Genomic DNA, 24,003 nt, shown 5'->3' with positions numbered 1-24,003 from the left:
GAGGGACTGGCCTATTTTTTCCGGAGAGTGTGGGAGAGAGGCAGAATTGAGGAGCAGTGTTAAGCCAACCACGGCGCATTTATTTTAGACAGGAGTCCACACACCCAACCAAGGCTGTGTCTGCCTCGTGTGATTACAGTGCGGTACTAACTGATTCTGGAGACACTGTGTTTGTTTTTCAGGGTTCTCCTGGTAGTCCTGGCCTCCCTGGCTTGCCTGGCCCCCCTGGCCTTCCTGGAATGAAAGGTGACAGGGTAAGCTATCTAGCCCTCCCCCCCGCCCCCCGAAATTTCCTTATTTGGAAGGATGAGTTTTACTATATTGAGAAACAAGCTTGCTTTTGGCACAGTGGAGATTTCATAGACAGCTATCAAGAAAGGTATCCTAAATTACTGAGAGTTAAGATTAAGAAGCAAAAAGTATCAATATAATAATTTATCAGAAGGAATATATAAAAGTTGAGAAAAGGAATAATTCCAGTTGTAATCATATTTCCTGTTTAGTTTTAAATTTACATTCCTACCAGTTAAATTTTATGTGGATGTGATCAGGGAGCACCCTGAGTGGCCAGCTTTTGGATAGCTGTCTGTTTCTCCAGGCCTTACCTGGCTGTTGTTAGGTTGTCATCCTGATTTATTTACTTATTTTTTTAAGTAGGCTCCGCGCCCAGCCTGGAGCTCTGTTGTTAGGTTGTGGGGAGAGGAGCAAGTCCTCATCTGTCACATTATTCATACTTGCCCTCATCTACCAACCTGAGAAGGGAAGTTGGTTCACTTGAAATTATAGCGTTGAACATCTCAAAATACTGAAAAAGTATTATATTTTATTCATTACAGGGAGTAGTCGGTGAACCTGGGCCAAAGGGTGAACAGGTAGGTCCTGTCCGGAGTCTGCAGTGCAGTCAGTGATGTGCACGGAGGTGCCTCACCAGCAGGGGGCACTGGCTGGGTTATGGGTGTGAGTAAAAGGATGGAGGCGCTAGTGTTTCTCAGTGCGCTTCATAGTGAGTGAAAGCTAGAGCTTAGTCTGGTCTATAACCTTATCTACTACTTTAACAAGCTGGAGCTGCTGATGGCTCTGCTTCCAAGGCCACACATTGAAAAGAGCGTCCCTCCCTCCCAGTCACCGGGTTGGTTTACTTGTGACCGATGGAGCCTTCTCTAGCCCCATCATCACATTTTGAGTTTTTCTGTATCGAGGCCTTAACAAATCAAGTGTGAACGTCAATTAGAGCTGGTCCTTTTTCTGCGTTCCTTTTTGTACAGTGAAAGCCTTTTTTCAAGGATTACCTAATTATAAAATTGCTGGAAACACTCATTAACCCTTACCTTTAGAAGAAACTCAACCTCACCTGCTATCTTTTCTCTAGGCGCTTCTCTGATTTGGACTAGCTAGACACTGACAGCTAGATTGAAAAGCCGTCAAGAGCATGTTGTACTTCGGCATGATCCGGGGGGCCCTGTGGCCACTGAGGAATGCTTATCAATGTTGACTGCTTACAACTGAGGCAAGGGACTAAGAATTCAAAACTGTGACTTTTAATCTTAATTTTTAGGGTTCCTCCGGTGAAGAAGGTGAAGCAGGAGAAAGGGGCGAACTTGTAAGACATTTTGTTTTGGTTAATGTTTGGTTACTTTGGTTAACTGTACTAGGTACATGATTTTTCTTCTCTCTGATACTGCTACCCTTGCTGACTTCTTCAGCAGCTGCAATGGTGGTTGTTGTTGTTGTTTTTTTTAAACTGATGAAAGACTCCCCAAGACTGCAGCCAAGTTCAAGTAAAGCAGAGGGTAAACATCCCAAAACTGATAGGCCTGGCTTAAGCCTTTGGAGAACAAATTTTTCTCTTATAGGTGGTGACTTTCTTGTGGGTTTACACCTAGACATTCGAAGTGATTCTTAGATGACTATAGAAAGTCTATGAATAGTGCCTATTGTGGAAACAAAATTAATTTTATTACAGCTAGAAAGCTGTGGCTCACAAGTTTGCCCATGGGTATTTTCCGTAGTCTAAAACCTTCCAAAGAAGTGACCTCCATCTCCAGAGGACGCTGCAGGTAAATCCCCAGGAAGGCAGCAAGAATGAGAAGAAGTTATCTTTACTGCCAGAACTCCTACATCTGCTGGCTCCTCTTTATGGCTTTGACACAATCTAACACGACCTAATGTGGAAACTTATGTTTGGTCCTTTGGAGTGGGGATAGATTTCTCACAAAATAGTGCCAGAGAGCACTTAGTGCAGGGGAAAAAAATCTCGTAATGTTGTTTTATTCAGATTTTCAGGATTTAGAGCTAATATAAATGTAACATCTGAACTAGGCAAAGCTCTCTATTAAGTAAATTTGAAAAAGGATTATTTTAATTTTATTTTCAGTTAAAATTTGATGGGCTAAGAGGATGTTTTAGGTCGTTGTTCTGTGGTAGAGATGAACTGATGTGCTTGAACTTGAACAGAATTCATATCTAGAATCAGGGGCGGGAGATTTCCAAGTTTTCTTTTTTAAGCATAAAATCAGGCATGTTTGGTTTGATAGACTTTTGCAGATGAGTTTCACAATGCTATTCGAGTTTCAAAAATGAAACCGTCAGGTTTAAATGTCTACTGTGTTTTAAAACAGCATGCTAGTTTAATGTCTCTTGACTTACACATTCTAAGTCTCAACACCTAGCATTTTAGACCTGGTTGGAGTCTTGTAGAGCTCCTATTCAACCCTGTGATTTAACAGATAACTTAGTCAAAGGCTAGCAGGTTGCAAAGCTCACAAAGCTAAGTAGCAGAACTGGGACTAGAATCCAAATTTTGAATCTCATGATTTTCTGCAGTGCCAGAGTTGATCTCTTCATGGTTTTTTATAGATTTCAGCAGCGCAATAACCTTTTAAATGTTTTTAGTAAACTATCAAACGTGAATGCATTGTTCTAACATAATTTTGTTTTATTGATTTAGGGAGAAATAGGATTACCTGGGCCAAAGGGATCTGTAAGTACAATGAACAATAATAGTATAAAAAAGTAAAAATATCAATAAAGCTATAGAAAATGCAATGCTCTGCTTTATGAAATCACTATAAAATTCAATTCTTAAAAGACTTACCTTCAAGGAAATTAATGTCTAAATTTATTCTTTAAGTAATGGATTCATCCAAGGTGTGGGGGAGGGGGGACCACCTCACAACATTGTAAATGGATCTGCCTTTTGAACTAATCCACTTTAAAGGAAGTTTTTTCATAAGTAGGTCAGTGAGTATACATGGTAATTTCTTTCACAAATGGGTCATTTTAAAAGAACTGACTTGTCCTTTGTGGTGACAAGAGTAAAAATGAATTTCATGGGCACTCATACCATTGCAAATATTTCAGTAATTTTATTAATCTCCTGTTTGTTCTAGTTGGGGAAGTAATGTAAAGTCGTAATGCATAAGAAAATTTAATAATGATTAAAGCTAGAAAGTGATCATATCATTCAGTTCATCATTTTACAGAAACTAAACTGAAGTCCTTAGAGATTAGATGTATTCAGAATTATAGAACCAATAATAGAACCAATTATGAGAATGAAATAAATAGAATCAAGTATAGACCCAATTAGAGAACCAGCAAACCTGGGATGATTCACTAATTTGAAAGGAATGCACATTCGATACAGTAAGAAATTTAAGAGAGTATAAGGGAAAAGATGAAGCATACCTTAACCTCAAATGCCACCGCCACCAGCTTCCAGTTAATCTTTTATTCCCTCCTATTTCTGGAATCTTCTCCACTCTTCTCGGTCCCTGTACAACACATTATCCTCATAGAAGCCAGTGTCATCTAGAGAGAAATATAAAGCCCACTATTTATCCCTCCTTTCCATAAACCCTTCAGGAATAACATTTGATAGAATAAAATCAGACTCTTAGCAAAACATACAAAGTCTTTGGTGAAGTGGTCTCTGCCTTGCCAACCTCCTCTCTATCTATCTGGAACTTCATCTGTTTGCAGTTGTTTTTACTTGGCATGCTATTGAATGCCTTGTGCTGTTCTCCTAGTCTGGAACACTCTTCCTCTTTCCTTAGTATAGCTACCTCCTACCTAGGCATTGTAGCCCGATCCTTAGCTCAACTTTCCCCTGGAGGACCACCTGCCCCCAGACTTGGTTGCAGTGCCAGCCCTGGGCTCTTTACATACCCCTGAGATGGAAACTATTATGTTGTATTAACTCACCTGTTTACACACCACGTCTAAACACCATTGACAGTCTCAGGCTTCAAGTAACATCTTTACACCTAAGAATCCTTGACAGAAATGGTTTAGGATTGAGAAAAAATGTGAAGAGTAAACCTTGATAGGATTTGATAATAGAAATCCTGCTTCACTATCTAGAAATAATCGGTAATGTTCAATGGTAAGAATTTGTTATAAAAGGAAAAAGTGAATGAACAATGCAGCGGTCAAAAGGAGTTAGTTTCATTTAAATCTGGGTATATTACTAGGACTTAACTCCTGATTTATCACCTCTCTTCCTACCCCTTTCTTCTCTGACACTACCCACGTAATTCTGATGCAGCTGAAGTGTGTTGTCCCAGAGTCAGGGAGACACACTTCCACTTTGCTCAGTGATCTCAGCGGAGACAAACCTGATAAGTGGGTGAAGTCTGTACCCCAGTTTCTACTTCAGTATACCACTCAATTGAGGAATTCTTTCCAAAGACCCCGGGGCCCTTGATCTCTTCATTGGAAAAGGCTTTCCTCTTGTTGTAGCAGTATTTCAGATAGTGTCAACAAGATGACAGACTCTGGTTTGGCCTCCTCTGTTTTCTCCCAGTTCTTTAGGCTCTTCCAAATTCATTTTGGCTTCTGCTCAGGGCTGTTGGAGAAGTTGTTAACAGTTTCATACTGTAGTCATCTGTCAGCCCGGAACCCTCCACAGCACATCCTTAGGTCTCTCTGTTGACAGTCTTTCGGGAAGTCTTTTAGGCCATAATTTCTTTATAGAAGCAATTCTGACAAGTTGACTTAGCTATCAATTTTTTTGCATAAAGAAAGATTGGAAAAGCATTTGTGCTGAGCTTTATTCAGATGCGTCTAGTGGAAGCCCTGCCTCATCACCTTCTCCCTTCAGCTGAAAACATCTGACTGACAGAGTTAACTCTTTCTAGATAAATGTTGCATACGAAAAAGAAGCAGGATTAAGTTGCTTTATGAACTTTATCTTGAGCCCCAGCACTCCCCTAAGGCCCCCTGTCCTTTTATCTTCTCATTCTTATTCTATAAACAATGGCACATTGTAACTACTAATGCCATCAGTTCTAACAGAGGTAGTTTAGCAGAAAGTGAATTAATTTAGTCTCGTTTTAAAGCAGTTATTGTAGATGGGGACTTTTAAAAATGCTTTTAGGGGTCTGCTTTCAGGAAAAAAAATCTACCTGGTATATGCTTTTGAGCTAAGGAAACGGTTTATTTTTTAACTTCTTTACTATTTAGATTTTTAACTTCCTCAAGACGTAAATTATGGACTCAATCTTTTTGTTCCAGTATTTTAAATGCATTCATTCTAAGTGCAATATTTTAAATGTGGCATTTTAAATGTATTCAGTTAATGTTAGTATTTTATAATTCCTGGGTACATGTGCTTCTTCAAATTCTCCAAAGTGTTATAAAGCTAAATAACTTATGCCCTTGGAAATATCTTTATTTTGTGCTTTCTGTATTGGTGATATACAAAGTAACAAGTCTTGTATGAACTCAGTGGCCTTTTTGTGGCCAGAATAAGTTCACAACTCTTATTAAAAACTAACTTGTTCTTAGGAAGTGGCTTAAAGTATAAAGAATGTAGTTTAAAAATGCATTATTTCAATTAACATTTTGAAATACTAACTATACCAAAAAGAAAGATTTTGAAAAACTTTACTTGAACTGGAATTCTCAGACACTGTGGCATTCTGTGTCTTTACCTTGAGAACTTGTAACCTTCGAACAAACAACTCTTGGGAGACAAGAACGTAAGCAAACCCAAAATTTCATGTAAGTCTTGTATTAATATTAAGCAGACATATTACTTGTGGATAGCCCTGGTTTTGTAATGTGCCATCTTGTCCTAGGTGGGTAACCCTGGGGAGCCCGGCTTGAGAGGGCCTGAAGGAAGTCGGGGGCTTCCTGGAGTGGAAGGACCAAGAGGACCGCCTGGACCACGAGGCGTGCAGGGAGAGCAGGGTGCCACCGGCCTGCCTGGCATCGAGGGCCCTCCAGTGAGTGGTGGGCCGTCCCCGGGGTTTCCCTTTGGAGACTCCATCTCATAGCACCAGAAGGGGGTGGGGAGGCAGGCTAGCCCAGACATCAGCTCCTCAGCAGTGTGGGCGAGTTCTCTTGTAAATCCAGGCACCTGGCCACTTGCTGAGTCTGTCAGGTTACCATTTAACAATGTCTTCTTTATGGTTCTGTGTATAAACCATCTAACCATCTTTTTTTTTAATTTTCCTGTCTCAGGGTAGAGCACCGACAGATCAGCACATTAAGCAGGTTTGCATGAGAGTCATGCAAGGTAAATAAATCATAATGTCTTGAATTTTGGTGTGTTTTAAAGGTGGGAGATTTTGAATAATATTAATTGTTTTATCTAATTTGTTGCCACAGAATAGCTTATAGCCTCAAAGAAAAATTTTATCTTTCTAGGTTACCCCATTTTTTAAAAAAATATTTATTTGAGAGAGAGAGAAAGAGTGGGCACACAAGTGGGGGAAGGAGCAGGGGGAAAGAGAGAGAAAGTCTTAAGCAGACTCCCCACTGAGCATGGAGCCCAACGCAGGGCTCAGGGCTCACAGGGCTCGATTTCACCACCCTGAGATCATGACCCTGAGATCACGACCCTGAGATCACGACCTGAGCCGAAACCAAGAGTCCGACGCTTAATCAACTGAGCCACCCAGGCACCCCTGGGTTAGCCTATTTTTGCTCTTGTTTTTTGCCAAGGAGGTTAATTTGCAAGAAAGCATGCGCACGCGTGGGCACGCACACACGTGCTGGTGCTGACCCCTGGCTCTCTCTGTAGCTTATATGTGAAGTAACTGACCGTCTTCATGTCCATAAGAAGCATAAGAACATTCTCTCTACTCCTGTATCATGTATGTAGAAAGTGAATAGTATTTTACCAAAATGGTGATATGTTTTTACATTTGTTCACCTTTATCTAAATTCATCTATAGTATAGCAATTGCTATTTGTCATAGCTGTTTTAGAATTGGTCTAGTTCTAAAATCACATAGAAAAGGAAGAAATTGGGGAGACAGGAACTGGGAAGATCCTGAAACATTGGGGCCTTCTAACAAATAATTACCTTATTTTAGCTGGAACCAATTCTGTCATGATAAATACTCTTCTCTTGCAAGCTCATGAGATAGTCTAATTTGTCTTATAGAGTTTTCCAGAATGAAATTGTCACTTCTATATTTGAAAACCAATATAAGTCTCTTCATGGCAGACATTTAATCTTGAAAGGATATTTCAATTTTAAACATTACATCCCTAGGAAATTATAATTTTATGCTAACTCTTACTTACATAAGGCAAACTAGAATGCTCACATTTAAGCAATTTTAAAATGTTCGTTAGAAATTTGTTTCCGATTCATAATCTCCTTCACACCTTTAGAAAATATTACACTGGCATATTTCCCTGAGAGTATTTTCATAGGAAAGTTTTCTTGCTCTTCTTGGTTTCAGTGGATGATTCTTAATCTATTTAATGGTTCCTGAAAAAGCCCACACAGTTATTAATTTTTAAGACAGACTGTGAACATTCCCAAGAAGCAGGCTATTTTTAATGTCTGTTGTCTATTCCAAGCCTGAGAAAACTTTTGAGAGGGGAATTTATAAGCAGTCGTGAATGCTCAGGATATTTTAGGTCACGTAATATCTTCAAACTGAAAATGTGGGGCCAGGTCTCAAATGCCCTCTCAATACTAATTCTGGACAATGTCCTTGACTTTTAAAAAGCTTCTAGACATCCACTTCTCCCTCTGTGAAGAAACTCATTTTCTTGCCATTCTGGGTTTTCAGATAACCAGCTGGGACTCAGGTGACAGACTCATCCTTTTAGGACACTACTCACCTGAAAGCCTTGCTGTGTATTTTTTTTTTTTTTAATCCCCCTCCCCTTGTCTTAGAACAGCAGGACCACATATATCCAAAAAGAGCCGAATCAAACAGCACCAGTGAAGCTTCTTGGCAGAAAATCCATGGAAAAATGATCCAACTTTATTCACTTCCCACCACCAATTTTGAAGCTCTGGTGACACGTCTAGAAAAAAAAGACACTTGAAATACCCCTTTTTTTTCATTTGAGTCACTTTCATGTTTCTGACTCTTCCGGGCTGTTTTGTTTATTCTCTTTTCTAGAGCATCTTGCTGAGATGGCTGCTAGTCTCAAGCGACCGGACTCAGGAGCCTCTGGCCTCCCTGGTCGGCCTGGCCCCCCTGGCCCCCCAGGACCACCTGGAGAGAATGGTTTCCCAGGCCAGATGGGACTGCGTGGCCTCCCAGGCATTAAAGGCCCCCCTGGTGCTCTTGGTTTAAGGGGGCCTAAAGGTAAGCCAGTTTGCCCTGGGGGGAACAAAAGAACACACACTGTCCTTTTTCAGATATTTCCACACACCCTTCCAAGCTCCAGATATCCTGTGAGACAAGGAGACGTATTGTTCTCTTGCACAGTGGTGATAGTAAAGATCAGAAAACCATTATACGACAACTTCTTGACCCTGCAGTATGACAACAGGAGACTGAAACCTACAACTAAGGTCCCTTGATTCTTAGTACTGGTCATTTGCAGTTACCCTCTGCCTCCATCATGGTTCAAAATAAACTTTATAGGATCTTGTAAAGGATCATTCAGACTTTTTTTTTTTTTTTTGAGACTCAAAAATCATTGTGGAGCTCTTCTAAGATGGCAGCAACCAGCCTTAGAATGTATCCGTTACTTAAACTAACAACATTTGTTAGCAGGTCATAAGACATAAATTTCATCATCAATTGAGGCTGCCTCCTTCTTTTAAAAAGTGACATTGGGGATATTTAGTTTTGATGGATTTTTTTCGGCTCAGAAGTACAATTGAAATTTTTCGTTAACATATGAGGGAATGTGAGAACATTTGCTTCTTCCCCTTCTATTGAAATTAAGCCCTTAAAATCAGTGTTTTGCAAAAAATAAAAATAAAAATAAAAAAATAGTACTGTGAGTGTGTTAGGTATTCAGCAGGACCCGCAGAAGGACTGGTTGCCTCAGATGGTGTTTACTAGTTGAGGTGAGTACGTTAGCGTGGGGTGGGTGTGTGCCCTGGATAATTTACAGAGAGGGCTAAATAAAATGAAGCATTTCTATACCTTGGTGAGTGACAGTTCTCTAGGGAGCTTCAGAAAGATGTGGCATCAGAAACAAGAGACGGGCTTTTTTTTTAATGGTGGTGCTCCAATTAGGGATAAATATTATGGTGTGAAGGGTCAGAGGGCAAGCAAGCTGCCTCTTTGGATCTATAAATGAGTTGCTGAGGTATTTGGCTAACTACACTTTCAGCTGGAACAATTTTGTTAATTATATTTGATTTTTTTTTTTGGCATGTGCATTGCCGTATGTGAAAAAATGAGCCCTAATTGGAGCCCCTTGTAAGGCTGGCACAATTTCCAAGCTTTCAGAGGCTGGACAAAATCAAACATGGAGAGAGCTCAGAGCTCATCTTCAAGAGAACCGAGTATTTTCTTTGAAAGAATCACATCGCCACTCACCTTCGTCCTGCTTGTAGCTACTGGTTCAGGAGCTCCTGAGTAGCTACTCTCTGTGGTTAGTCCCCGTTCATTCTGTTCACAATTTCCGAGAAAGTCTGCTGCTTCGAGTGGATTGTTGACTTGGCTGGTTCTGTAGAACCACAGCCCGCTGTGACTCCTCAGCCTTTCTCGTAAGTCCCTTTTAGGGCAGCGGTTCTGCGAGGGGGCTCCCTGGAGCGTCTGCACCACCAGGGACCCTGTTTGGGACACAGATTCTCCAGCCCACCGCAGTCCCACTGACCGGAGACTCTGCGGGGGGGGGGGGGGGGGGGGCAGCAGTCTGTGACCCAGCAAGCCCGCAGGTGGATCTCATGCCGCTGAACGCATCAGCATTAGAATAGTCACCCGCCTTCCGGCTGAAGAGAAACACCTTGTAGGGCCTAGAGAAATCCCAGCCTATTCCCTGTGGCCTACAGGAAGTCTCCACACGTGCGGTAGAACGTTACTTTGAGTTAGGGAGAGAACTCGCCTCAAGTCGCATTTTACTTCCTAAGAAGTAAGAAGGTCTGTGTCTACTTGCTATGCTAGCAGGGTCTGCCTGAAGCTGCGTTTCTCAGCCTGGGGTGCACCGTGGGGTCATCTTGGGTGCTTTAAAAACTGTCCACGGCTGGATCCCATTCCCAGAGATTCCGACTTAATAGGCCTGAGCAGCAGGATTTAAAAACACTCCCCATGTGGTTTTAATATACAACCAGGATTGGGAACCACAGGAAACAAAGGTGAAATGTTCAGGAAGCTTCCTGGGAAGCTCCTGGCAGCATTGAATTGTGGCTGGGTTGGGCTGACCTGGCTCTAGCAGATGAACAGTATTTTGAAGGGAAGAAAAATCTATTTCTATTTTTGGAACCTGGAAAGTGCCCCTGGCACAGAGTTTATTCATCAAGCATAGTTTGATGGTGTAAGGGACTTCCCCCTAATGTTTCTTCAGTATTTATGACATAGTCTATAGTCTAGAAGAGATATAGCCTTTTTGTTTTTTCTAAAGAACTTTTTCTCCCCACCCTCCTCCATCACTTTATTATCACCGGGTTCCTTTAAAGCAGCATCTTCTCTGTTTTACTTCTTGAAATTTGGGGTGTGGGAAGAAAAGAGTACTATCCTCGGGATTTTATCAACCAGTGCTGTCACAAATTTGGAAATGTATGATTCCGGGTAACCCGACTTGGCCTTTCTTGTCCTACCACATACATTATAACACTAATATTTGATTGAAAACATAATGTCCCACTAGCCAAAGGTTATAGATCAATTTTCCCCGGAGAACAAATACTCCGGCATTTGAAACTTCAATGTTCAGCCAATTAGAGAAGAGATGTATTTCAGTGTCACCTGCGGCCTTTCTCCCATGCCTCACAAAGGCATAGTCTGAGTCTTGCTCGCCATATTACTTTGAGAGTTTTTTTCCAAGAAAATTACTACATAAATAATGAACAAATAAATTTTACTAAGGCTTTTAGCAGTTCAAGCTATGTCTTTAGTAAAATCATTTTTTCCTAAAAAATTAGTCTGCAAAACACAGTGCAACGTTTTCAGTAGGAACTAGTAGAAATATGCCAGAAATCATACCCAAATCTTAAATCGTATTTATAATTTTTTTTGTTTTCATTGACATGTTCTGTGCAATATCACACAAACAGGGCCAAGACCCCTGCCGCATGTGCATTTTTTATGTACACTCAAACAGGAGCATGAGAGATACCTAATTGGCTTTATGTTCACTTTGTTTAGTATTAGTCTTCCGTGTCATAAGTACTATTTTTAAATGTTCATGGTTTGGATTAATTTTAAGCCCCTTTGAGTAAGGCTATATATATATTTTTAGATACTTTAGTGTGAGTCAAACAGATGTGTCGATATGTAAATGACAGCTTGAGAAAATACACATGTCATTATTAACACTTTTTTTTGGTATTAATCTAAACTTGCATGGGTCGGAGTATCAGTTATAGCTTTCAAATAAATGAAATAAACAGCAGCTATGGAGCAATGAGAATTTCTTTCATTTTAGCCTCTCTGGTCAGATGGAGCTGTTTTGCTGCTCACACTGCACATTTCCCTCTTTTACCTTATCTAAAGCTCATTTTACAAGCTCGCTCGCTCTATTTTTCCACACACTAGGCTAGCTAGTAAAGGTGGACTTTTAGCTCCCTGAGCCATTTTTCAGACCTGTCAAAAGAAGACATGCTCAGGGTTTGGAGAAGCGGGTTAACCCCGGGGATCACAGAGCAGCTCCGTCTGCAGTGAAGGGGCAGCAGCCTGCCCTGTGGCTCTGTCCTGGAGCCCATCTAAAAATCACGTTTCTACGACTGATAACCAGACGGCAGCACCACCACGAAGACGGTAGTCTTCTTCCTTGCAAGTGACATTGTGAAGGGGATGTGGCTTCATGCTAGAATGTTTAACTTTCGCTGTCTGCGTGAAAGTTACATTTTAATTTATAATCTTCATCTCCTAGCTTTGGAAAATGTGGCACATTTATTGGTTCTCCTCTCGTTGCTAGCCTCCAGAATTACAGTGATATGACATTTAAATTGCTAAGTTAACAAGAGCGCTTAAGTTGTTAGTTTTTAAAATGCTAATTATCATATCTTCCTAATATAGTAAGGCCATACTGATGATGAATGTAAAAAAACAGCTTATGTGAATATGAGTTCAACTTGAGCTCTGTATCCTTACACAGTATTTATATACATTTAAAATTGTTTTTAAAATATAGTTGATTCTTGATAAAAATATTCATACAAGGACATTCACAGCTAAAATCAAAGTATGGTGACTAAACATTCACTTCATAATTAGAGTTTTTTGTTTTTTGTTTTTTTTTACTATTTTGGCATGCATGCTTTTGTTTTTTAAATTATAACAAACTTGACTCAATATTGAATAAAGTTGGGCTGATACAAATGTTTGGAAAAAATGACTATGTATGGAATCTGTTGCAAAATGCCACTGCATCTTCTAAAAGAGTAGTAGGATAATATAATGCCACACCAATGGGATAGTAGAAGAATGTCTTCTACTAGGAGCTGTAAACGTCATTCAGGGCCAGTTGACTAGGTATTAGGGCATTTTGTTAATGAGGCCAAGTTTCTGGGTTTCTCTGCAGGGGCCCGGATAATTAATGGAACTTGGTTCTGTGGCTGCTGGATCCCTAAATTCAATCAGCTGTCTTGCAAATACACATGGTTGGTTGTAATCCAAAGCACATTCTCTATAAATAATGACTCATAAGTGAAATGTAGGCACTTGTGACAGCACGTTTTAAATTTTGAAAATTCATCAATTTATTTTCAGTGACACTAAATTTACAGTGTTTGAGAATTTAAAAATGTCTGAAAAGATATTTAGCGAAGAGTTTTTTTTTCCCACCCCAGTCTCCCATCTGCCTAGGTTCCTTTATCCTTCCCATTAGGTAATCCTTTTTATTAGTTTCCTACGTATCCTTACCAGTGATGATGTACAACATATGATTACATACGTTCCCTGCAGCCTTTTAGAAGCAAGTCACATTGCCCTTTAGTAGTGATCTGGACCTTGAGTTTTTTCACTGATCAGGACTTGAGATCTTTCGAAGACTTCCCAGTTCTCCTGCATTGCTGCATAGTACGCCATTCTGCAGAAGTAGCATAGTGCGTTTCATCCTCTCACGGACACTTAGTTTCCAGTCTTCTGCCACCACGGCAAAGCTGCCATAGACAACGCTATTTCATTTTTGTCTAACTATCAACATAACCTCTATGTGTCCACGATAAATTCCTAGAAGTGGAATTGCCAGGTAAAATGGTACTACCATTTGTAATTTTGAATGATAACTGTTAAATTATCCTCCAGGAGACTGTCCCAATTTGCAGTCTTATTCGCAATATGTAATAATGTGTTTTTCCACAGACTTGCTAGCGTATGTTTAATTCAACTTTGGAATTTTTGCCGATTGTATAGTTCAAAGTAGCTTTCGTGTTATTTTTAATTTCCATTTATTTTGACGTGAGAGTGAAGTCAAGGAATTTTTCATCTATTTCAGAGCTATTTTTGTTTCCTTTTAGTGACTTCCTTGCTTATATATTCTCTCTTTTTTTATTGTTGTTGACCTTTTTGTATTGATTTTAGCAACGCTTCATATTTGAATCATAACAGAAAGGCCAACTCAAATCTGAAGTTATAAAATAATTCTCCCTTGTTTTCTTCTGGTTCTTAAATTACATTTAAATATTTCATCCACTTGTAATTTATCCTAGATTATGTTGTGAGGAACGGATTCAACTTTATTTTTTCTTTCCAGCTGGCTACCCACTTTTTTCAATACCATTTATTGACTTGTTCGACTGCTTCCCACTTTAAGATGGCACATTTATTACAAAACAAAATCCTGTACGTACAGGAGCCTGTTTTTTGGGCTGGTTCAGTGGTCAACCTATTCGCTTACCAGTACCACACCATTTTAATTGGTTTAGTATGTGGTATGATTAATCCCTTATGTAGCTTTTCTTTTTTGGAGGCTATCTTTTTTTGTGGCTACTCTGGCTTACGTGGTTTTCTGTACAAACTTCAGAATCCCCTTTTTCGGTCAAAAAAATATTTTTATTGGTATCATGATGAAACTTCAGCTTAGAGAGAACTCACACCTTTTTGTGATGATATCATTTCACCTAAGAACAGTTGTCAAGTCCTTTTGCATCCTTTAGAAATGTAATTTTTTAATGTTAGATTTGCATATTTCTAATTAAACTTATTCCTTATTATTAATTTAATTGCTATTATAAATGGGATATTTTTTCACTACATCTTAGTTCTGGTGGTTGTTTGTATATATGAAAATTATTGATTTTCATATACTAATTTTGTATGTTGCTCCTTTACTGAATTCTCTCATTGCTTGTAGGTTTTGAGTTGATTTTCAAGGATTTAAGATAGCTACTGATACCACTTGAAAGCAGGGATGTTTTTGACTCTCAAACCAAATGACAAGTACTAGTGATAAACTGGGCATCTCTGTAATGTTGTGTGTAGTGGACTTGCTTCTCCTGTTTCTCATGAAGCATTATGCTAACTAACTCTTGGGTTGAGGTAGGTCTATTTTCTCATGTGAAGGAGGTAACATTTGATTGTTATTTTGCTGAATGTTGATCATTTGATATTTGATTTAGTTTATCATTTGATGAATATGGTTATTTGGTTTTTTTCCCCCTTAGATCTCTTCATATAATTGACTTAACTTTTGCCTTCCTTCATATTTACTACAACCTAGTTTGTGGCAACTTCATGACCTTTGGCTTTCTCAGTGCTGGGTGTGCTTACAGTTTAAAAACATGACAGTTTCTTTTTATAAACATATAGAAAAATAACATTTCTCTAATGAAATGCAGGTGACTTGGGAGAAAGGGGGGAACGAGGCCCTCCAGGAAGAGGTCCTAAGGGCTTGCCCGGAGCTACAGGTCTCCCAGGTAAGTGTGTTATATGGCCGCACGGGGTTGAGAAATTGGTAGCAAGTAGGCAGTGTGAATTGGATACCATTTTAAAGAATTGCTCTTTGATTACTTAAGCCTGTCATGTGATTCTCAATAACGGCTGGCACAGATTTTCCAAGACCAACTTTAACGACGAGTTAAATGATTTGAAAATCATGCTTGTGTTCCTTGTGAGAAAACAAGTGTCAGGGCTTAAAATATTAATTTCTTGAATAGATGACTTCTAAAAAGTCAAGGTCCAGCCACAATGCACTTGTTAGAAAATTCTGAATGAATGAGGTCCTATCCATTTTCAGCCTCGTTGATAGTTCTGTTTATTTTTTAACCAAAAAGTCAGAGCAACAAGAAAATTAATTCAAGTTTTTAAACTACTCATGTTGCATAGGGAGTAACTGAAATCTTATTTTAAAAGCTCCTGTTTCAAATACCCAGACCCTCCAGAAACCCACATCCCAAAAATAAAAATAATAAAATAAATAGACCTGAACATTCCTATTCATATAACCACAAAGAGCCATGCACAAGCCACGTATCGCAGCTGCGTTGGCTGAGGCGACAAAGTTGCTTCTGTGTGAAGAGCCTGGGTTCACTCACTGGGCGTCTGTTTGCTCTTTACACACTGGCTACTCTGTCTCCACAGTCCAGGCTGCCGCACACTCCTCCGCTGGGAAGTGACCTGGCAGCCCAACCACAGACGCAGCACTGTGGGGTGGAAAGTCAGTTCGGTTTGAGGGCGTGAATGACACGCAGCCTCCCAGCGAACTCTCACAGCTGCTGAGGCAGAGGCTAAGCAAGGCTCCCAAACCCTGGAGCTGAGGAGAGTCAGGGTGAGACGTTCTGCAGAAAAAAGGTGGTCCACGCTTCTACAGTGGATTTGGAAAACTTGGTGTAGGGAAATTTATAAAAAAAAAAATGCTCATTTTCTAATTCTGACAGACGCTCACCTATTCAATCATGACTCTAATTGCAGCCAAAAACATCCCTGCTTTCTCATTAGCCATTTCATTGCTCCTGAGAATTGCTTTCTCATTAAGAAATTTTTTTAAAAAATATGAATACATTTTGGAGATGGCTCAAACACTGCTTTGCTAAAACTGTGATTCATGGGTCTGTCAAGATGCTTTCACAAATTGATAAATTTTCGTGATTGGGAAAGGAAGTTTTTATGATTGGGAAAGGGAAGAAAATCTGGTTGAAGCTACATGAGACCAAGAGAAGATTTCAGTGTACGATAAAATCTGTATTCACTGATGGACGTTTAGAAGAGGAAAAGGAAATAGAATTTACTGAGTGCTTTCCTCCTTTATCAGTGGTAGCAATAGGTGGTTTAAAGCTGATAAAAGCATTACAGTTTACTTAATTATCTATGTATTACAAGATTGCCTTACAATTTCTCCTTCTCCCATTTTATTGACAAATCATGTAACAGTTCTCAGACCAGCAACTTGCATTCTTGGCAAGATTTTCCTTTATCAAAAATATATTATTATTTCTGGTGACTCTTAGTTTCAAAAACTCTGTTGATAAACCCTGTTTTAAGTTTCAAATGGGAACACTGAGGCAGACCCAGCTCTACACAGTGTCCCAGGCTGTCGCAAGGGGCTCATTATTCCCCACGTGCAGTAACCCACTCAGAGTTGCTGAATCGGACTGGGAGGGGTTTACCTGTGCTCTTGGGCCACTGCTCTCCCAGGAAGGGGCTTCCCTGATTTGCTTTTGAATACATCAGACATTCGTGTGTGGGCACAACAGTTAAGGCCGGACGAGCTCTGCCTGGTCCTCATCTTGTCCCCCTTAGGAAAAAATTAATTTGTTATAGCTGGTCTTGGATTTAATACTTAAATATGATTTGTTAAAAAACTTTTATGGTCTATTTCAGGACTGCTGCACCTGCCCTTTGCCTTTTCCTTTCTGCCTTTTGCCAGTCCTTGCCCCTTGCTTCCTGGCACCACTCTGAAACCTGGTCTTTCTTTGTCTATGCTTTTGTTGTATTTCCCTTGAAAGGATATTGACATTATTTAGTGGGAAATCTGAGTTTCAGATTATATTTTAAAAGTTTCTGCTACCTTTCAAAAGCATGCAGTTTTGCAAGTGCTGTAACGCACAGGCACAAAGGGTTCATGTTTCCCCCAACGCCGGAAGTGCCAGCTGGTGCTTTGGTTTTTAGGTCAGCTCACATTCCACACTATGAATACGCTTAGCTAACAATTTCTCAAATCCAGACAAGAGCTTTGTGGGTCATTCCTCCGCTTAAGCTGGTACTGTGAAAGTGGGCTACTGGGAGCACCACAGTTCAGACATCCTGGGTTCAAATCTTGCCTGTGTCACTTACTAGCTCTATGACATCAAGTGACTTCCGGCTCCAAATCATAAATGCAAAGTACTGGTCCACAGTAAATTATTGAACCAAGTTCACTGTCCACTGAGAGGCTGGGCCTTTTAATGTCCCTGGCAGAGCTTGGGATGTGATTAGGACTGTGGTTTCTGGTCTCTCACAAATGTAATAGTAATAGGACATCAGGGCCTGGAGGACCTTCTAACAGCACTCCGTGCAGGCACTTGTCTGGTACCTAAAAGAAACAGCCTGCAGAACAGGATATCCTGCAACCTTCCTTGTTGTCCCTACTGGGACTTGGATTCGGGACTTAAATCCTCCTGGATGAAAAAAGTTCATTTGATCATTCTTCTGGATGCAAACATACCTGACATATTTGAAAAAATGTAACTAATACATTATCTATCAGTTATCAGAATTCCTTTGCTCTTTGTGGATGGTTTTAGTTCTTTGTCTCCTCTCTATCTTGTATCTCTCTGTTCAGTGCTAAGTGTTATGTGGCCCTGTGGGGCTGTAATGGGACATTGCTTCGTTATAACCGCCACGCTGACATCATTTTGGCTGTGGTGCTCTGTTGTCTAAAAAGTACCCATGGGGGCGCCTGGGTGGCACAGCGGTTAAGCGTCTGCCTTCGGCTCAGGGCGTGATCCCGGCGATATGGGATCGAGCCCCACATCAGGCTCTTCTGCTATGAGCCTGCTTCTTCCTCTCCCACTCCCCCTGCTTGTGTTCCCTCTCTCGCTGACTGTCTCTATCTCTGTCGAATAAATAAATAAAAAAATCTTTAAAAAAAAAAAATTAAATAAATAAATAAATAAATAAATAAATAAATAAAAAGTACCCATGAATCCTCCAGTCTGTTTCCCGCAGCCGGAGGGAGGCGGACTGGGTATTTAGGAAGGATGGGCTCTGGAGCCAGGCTTCCAGGGTGAGCACAAAGCTCTGTCACTTTCTTGCAGCCACTCTACCTCTTAGCGCTTCGGTTTCTCCTCCGTATCACAAGGTTAAAAACCACATCTACCCTCTTGAGTTACCTAGGAGGATCTGTGTACATGTTAATACACGTGAAACACTTAGAACAGTGCCTGGCATCTGGCCAGCATGTTGCAAACTTAGCTATTATTATTTTGTATTCCTCTGTTTATGTCTGAGTAAATACAGACTTACAAAGGTCACCTGTTCTGACACAGGTCTCTCAGGTAATAAGTGACAGATGCAGATATTCCTGCTTTCTAGGTCCAGGTTCATACAGTAGACAGAATGTTGGGTTGGCTGTCTAGTCATGTGATCAGTTTGTCTTTGCCACTCTAACCATATGACTTCGGCATGTCCCATAACCACTTAGTTAGTGTCTTGATTCCTTTTTGCCTCTTTCACAGAGCAGAGTGGATCACATTAGCGATCCCTGGGACTTCAGATGTCCTCAACCCCCCATCCCCACCTTCAGTTTCTTACCACAGGCCTCTGGTGGTATCTCTTGATTGGGTTGTCTCATTAAGAGTAACTCTCTATGCCTGCTGCCACTAAGCTTGCCTACTTAGGACCAATTCCTTGATGCTCTGAGGATTTTAAAGAAACGTATTTAATAATAGGTCCTGATCTTCACTGTGCATTCAAATTCATGAGGGGAAGAAGCCAGTTAAATAAGGACTCATATGTTTGTGACCACCAGAAATGTGGCTTGTGAGCCGACATGCTTTCTTCCCTTCTTGGACGAGGAGAGAAGGGTAGAGCTGGCTTTGTGTGGGGTCACACTAGGCAACTGGGCTATTTAGGTTTCTGACGCAAAGTTTGCGCGGAAGTGAGCTTTGCTTGTGAATATTGAGTGGGGAAAAAAACTCCAACAAGCCCCAAACCAAGGGCACACTCCGTTTAGGCTGGTTTAGCGGTAGCCATTTATCCTATTTCCATCACTGCAGCTATTTTATTTGGCTATGGGGATCTTATATAAACAAACCGCTTTTTGCCACTTCCTTAAACAAATGCTTTGTCAAACACAAAAGTAAGCTCAGCATAAGGAAGTCCCTGCCACATACAAACATTTTACATAACCCGTGGATAAATCACCAAATTAATGCTGAAAATTACTTTCAGGTTGTTTTTTTTTAAAGGCCTTTATACACAGTCCCTTTCACTCTGCAGCGTGTATTAGAGCCTTCAGAACATTCCGGCCGCGGGGACTGGTCTCCATCAGTGTAACATGACTACCCTCTAGTGTCCGCACAGAGAATGACAGACATTTCTTTTTTAAAATAACGAACTGTTTGGCCATAACGTTTGAATAGGTCCTTGAAATTTCAGAAAGCTGTGCAATGATGAGCTAGTTAGTGCCGCTAACACACCCATGAGGCAGACGAAGCAGAATGAGGACACTTCAGAGCTGTTTTCTCCGGAGGAGTTGGAGGGTAGTTTATAGATACTCACTAATGCAGCTGCCGGACTTCTCGAATGATTTGGACTGTGACACAGTGTCACCCCAAAATGACACTCCTAAACAGTAAGCAGAACATTTGAGAGTAAATGCCCAGGGTCTGGACTCACCAGAAACTGATGATCTGTTATGTGACGGCCGGTTTTTTTTCTCTGGTCATTTCTACGGGACAAAACCTCAGAAAAAATATCTTTCGTTTCTTCTGATAGTTAGAGCTGCAGAAGAATCAGGACCGCTCTTGGTTACTGTGCCTCTTTTTACTTCCTAGTCAATTCAGGTGCAAAGAATTAAACAGAAAAACACCCTCCCCCCCACGCACGCGGGACAGGCGCACGCACGCGCACACCGGGCGGAATTAGCTCATCAGTGGGTGTGGGGATCCGCTGGGGTTAGAGAAGCGTGGTAGGGGCCTTGTTTCTCGCTGCAACACCCTCTAGCTGTGCGACGATGGACGATTATTTAGCCTTCTTAACGCTCAGTTCACACAGGAGGAAGCTAGGCTCAATAACGAGCACAGTTCACTGCCACAGCAGAGTGGAAATATTTTGTAAGTGTTGGTGAGGATGACGACGATGACATTATCCAAAGCTCCAGGGGGTCAGTCGCTGTATTTGCCCAGGGGAGAATTGGACTAGGTGTGCTTTGCATAAAATAAACCGGTGGTACACAGGATGGCTTCATCAACTCTTTCCTCAAAGGACGAGCAGGAATCTGGAATAAATGCAGCAAGTGAAAAACCTCTCCTGGAATGTGTAGTGATGGGGAGCTAAATAGGAAAACCTAAAAAGCTTTCCTTCTGCTTTCTAATACTGTGTAGTAGAGAAGGAGTTTAAGGTTTGAGGCAGGAAGCTGGCTCTACAAATGCTCAGTAAAAATTTGAATTCTAACATTTAGGAACTGAGAGGCCTATTCAAGAACGCAGCTTCTAGCTTTCCTTGACAGTTATCCGAGGTTCTGCAGGCACTGGCCGTCTTCTCTGGTGGCCGCTGGTGGCTGGAGTAGAGCTGCCACAGGCCTCCGTCCTCCCTGCTGCCTCCCCACCACTGAGGGGGCTGCTCATTATATCAGTTTTCATTGTACCTGTGTTACCAGTTATCTTCTTGTAAAGACAGCAGGACATTTCTTAATCCAGGGCTATTTCTTTACTACCTGAAGGGTCAGCCGACTTTTTCTGTGAAGGACCGGAGTTTTTGGTTCGGTGGGCCCTGCGGTCTCTGTGGCAGTTACATAGCTCTGCCCTTGTAGTGAAAAAGCAGCCGCAGGCAATACATACACAAATGGCCATGGCTCTGTTCTAAAACTATTTGCAAAAATAGGGGTTGGCTCATGGGCTCCCCCATGTTCACCCGCCCTGACCTGCCTTACCCGCTTTGCCTCTGTGGTCATTTGGTCTGTGACCTCTCCTTTGGGCATTTTTCTCCTCTTAATCTTGATCTGATTTTGTTAAGGCAGACCTGGTATGTCTCCATGGGAACATTGCTGCTCCTAAGGCGTATGAAAGCTACCCTTTACACGCACCTTTATCTGGCCTATCTTTTAAACCTTAAAAGAGCAACTTTGAACAACCACTTGTGTCAAGAGACCTGAAGAGGCTCCGCTAGAGGCTTATTTATAGGTGCTCTCGATTAGGGAAGAACTTTCTCAGGGGCCTTGTCTTTAGAGGAAAACACAATCATCTGCTTCACTACAACTTAATACAGCTAAATGGAAGCTTATGGGATAAATTAGGGGGAATTACTTACATCTCTGCTTACCTACAGCCTTGAGATGGATAGAATCAAAGATAATTATTCTCTTAAAACTTAATGTGTTGTTCTATAGTCTTGCTTTGTGTGGATCTAATTGTAAGCATAACAGGAAAAATGAGATCTTATATGTAAAATAAGACCTCTAATCTAGCTTCCTTCTAAAAGTATGTGAGAGGGCGCCTGGGTGGCTCAGTCTGTTAAGCATCTGCCTTTGGCTGAGGTCATGATCCCAGGGTCCTAGGATCCAGCCCCGTCTCGGGCTCCCTGCTCAGTGGGGAGCCTGCTTCTCCCTCTCTCTGCTGCTTTGCCTACTTGTGCTCTCTCTCTCTCTGTCAAATAAATGAATAAAACCTAAAATAAATAAATAAATGAAAGTATGTGAGATATATGTAGTAAGACCACTTAATAAGACCAGACCACTATAATAAGACCAATAAAAGACCACGAAAATAGAAAAAGAAAACTAAAACCACTGAGAAAGAAAGTAACTAAACCTAAGCAAGTATGTAATTGAGCATGTTCACCGTTTTGGCTGAATGGCCGAGGTGGGATGGCTGAGATGGAATCATCATGGCATGTACAGCTTGTCTTACAGTTTCTCCCCGCCATCTTTACGTTAATAGTATGGAAACCCTGCTGGTATGATGGGGTGGGTAAACACTCAGCAGAGACTCCTCTCTGTTATGGGGTGCCCTGCCTCAGAGAATGTGCCCCACTGGGTGACCAAACAACCTTGGAACCTGACAAAGGGAAAAAAGCTCCCAAGGAACTCAGGCCATGAGGAAGTTCACACAGGGGTGAGCCCTTGATGGGAACACATCTGGGAAGTTTGTAGGTGCGTTGCACAGGCTTCTAGGACATCCATCGGTGATATCCTCGTAGTCATAATAGCCCCTGTTTATTAGATGCTTTCAGGCATGGAGTTTAGTTTTAAGGAAAGTATCATCCCATCTTGGAGATGAAAAAACTGAAAGGTTAGTGGCTTGCTAATGTCACCCTATTCACAAATGGCAGAGTAAGAACTTAGAGCTATTTGTCTCTAAGTCCTGTGCTCCTAACTGCTGAGCTATACTTATACTCCCTGTCTGGAGATTGGTCACCTGTGAGCGATGATGCCACTGGAGAAATACAATGTGAGCCACAAGGAGAGTTGTGTGCGTGATTTTAAATCTGCTAGTAGCCACATTATCAACGTCAAAAGAATCAGGTGAAATTAATTTTAATAATATAGTTTGTTTAACCCATAGTGTCCAAAGTATTATTTTATCATGTAGTAATAACAAAAATTATTAATGAAATATATTTTTAAAATTTTACACTAAGTTTTCAAAGTCCAGGTGTGTTTTACACTCTTACAGTTCATCCCAATTTGACTTAGCCACATTTCAGTGCTCAATAGACATATGTGGCCGGAGGCTACCATACGGGAGATGCCGAGGCCCCCTTCCATTTTTCATTCCTAAGAAATCCGAGTCCAGTGAAGAAATTTTATCATCAGCAGCAGCAGCAGCAGCATCGGTCCTCATCCATCCTTTCCAAAAGCAGTTACCAAGGCCCTATGTGCACCCCCCGCTGGGCTGGGGGAGGGAGTGTGCAGCCATCGGGGGTTCTCCTGTTCACATGTGCGATTGTTTGTTTCAGGTGAACCAGGTCCTGCCAGCTACGGGAGGAATGGCCGGGATGGCGAGCGAGGCCCCCCAGGGGTGGCAGGAATTCCCGGGGTACCTGGCCCCCCGGGCCCTCCTGGCCCTCCTGGGTTTTGTGAGCCAGCCTCCTGCACCCTGCAGGCTGGGCAACGGGCCTTTAGCAAAGGGCCGGATCAGTGAAAAGCTTAGCGCCACGTGGCTGTCTGCATAAACCGTGCCTGGCAAAGGAGCGTGGAGGAGAAACACCACCGAAGCTGAGGCAAGAGACATTACCTTCAATATTATTACATAAGTCTTATTTGACAGATTTAAAACAATGGTGCTATTCAATAAATCCTCTTTCTTTTCCCGTGGAGGGGAGACAGGAGAGTCATCAGATGAAAAACAAAAACCAAAAACAGAAACCCCAAACCCTCCCTTTAAATAAATTTATAATCCTACCCCCGGGATGTTGAACTTGAGCGCGCCGTGCAAATGCCACGCATGGGGGCGCCATGCCAATAAGGGGCCGGAGTGCTTTCCCTTTTTTATGTAGATGTTGTTCTCAGATGACTGCTTCCGGTACACCGAGGACTATCAGGCTAGTT

The 24,003-nt window shown here is 41.4% G+C and overlaps 1 protein-coding gene across 1 annotated transcript in view; it reads left to right on the top strand.

Moving 5' to 3' along the window:
- COL9A1 (collagen type IX alpha 1 chain) overlaps window positions 1-23,596 on the top strand; it is an 82,616-nt gene extending 59,020 nt beyond the window's left edge. The window contains exons 30-38 of the mRNA XM_026507133.4: window positions 183-254; window positions 837-872; window positions 1,556-1,600; window positions 2,948-2,980; window positions 6,081-6,227; window positions 6,466-6,520; window positions 8,373-8,561; window positions 15,155-15,232; window positions 23,412-23,596. Of these exons, the coding sequence (XP_026362918.3) occupies window positions 183-254; window positions 837-872; window positions 1,556-1,600; window positions 2,948-2,980; window positions 6,081-6,227; window positions 6,466-6,520; window positions 8,373-8,561; window positions 15,155-15,232; window positions 23,412-23,596 (840 nt within the window). The remainder of the gene's footprint in view (window positions 1-182; window positions 255-836; window positions 873-1,555; window positions 1,601-2,947; window positions 2,981-6,080; window positions 6,228-6,465; window positions 6,521-8,372; window positions 8,562-15,154; window positions 15,233-23,411) is intronic.
- The last annotated feature ends 407 nt before the right edge of the window (window positions 23,597-24,003 follow it).

This window comes from Ursus arctos, unplaced genomic scaffold (genome assembly GCF_023065955.2).
Source record: "Ursus arctos isolate Adak ecotype North America unplaced genomic scaffold, UrsArc2.0 scaffold_29, whole genome shotgun sequence".
Lineage (NCBI taxonomy): Eukaryota > Metazoa > Chordata > Mammalia > Carnivora > Ursidae > Ursus > Ursus arctos.
Note: the sequence above shows the minus strand (reverse complement) of the source record. Positions and strands in the feature narration are given on the sequence as shown.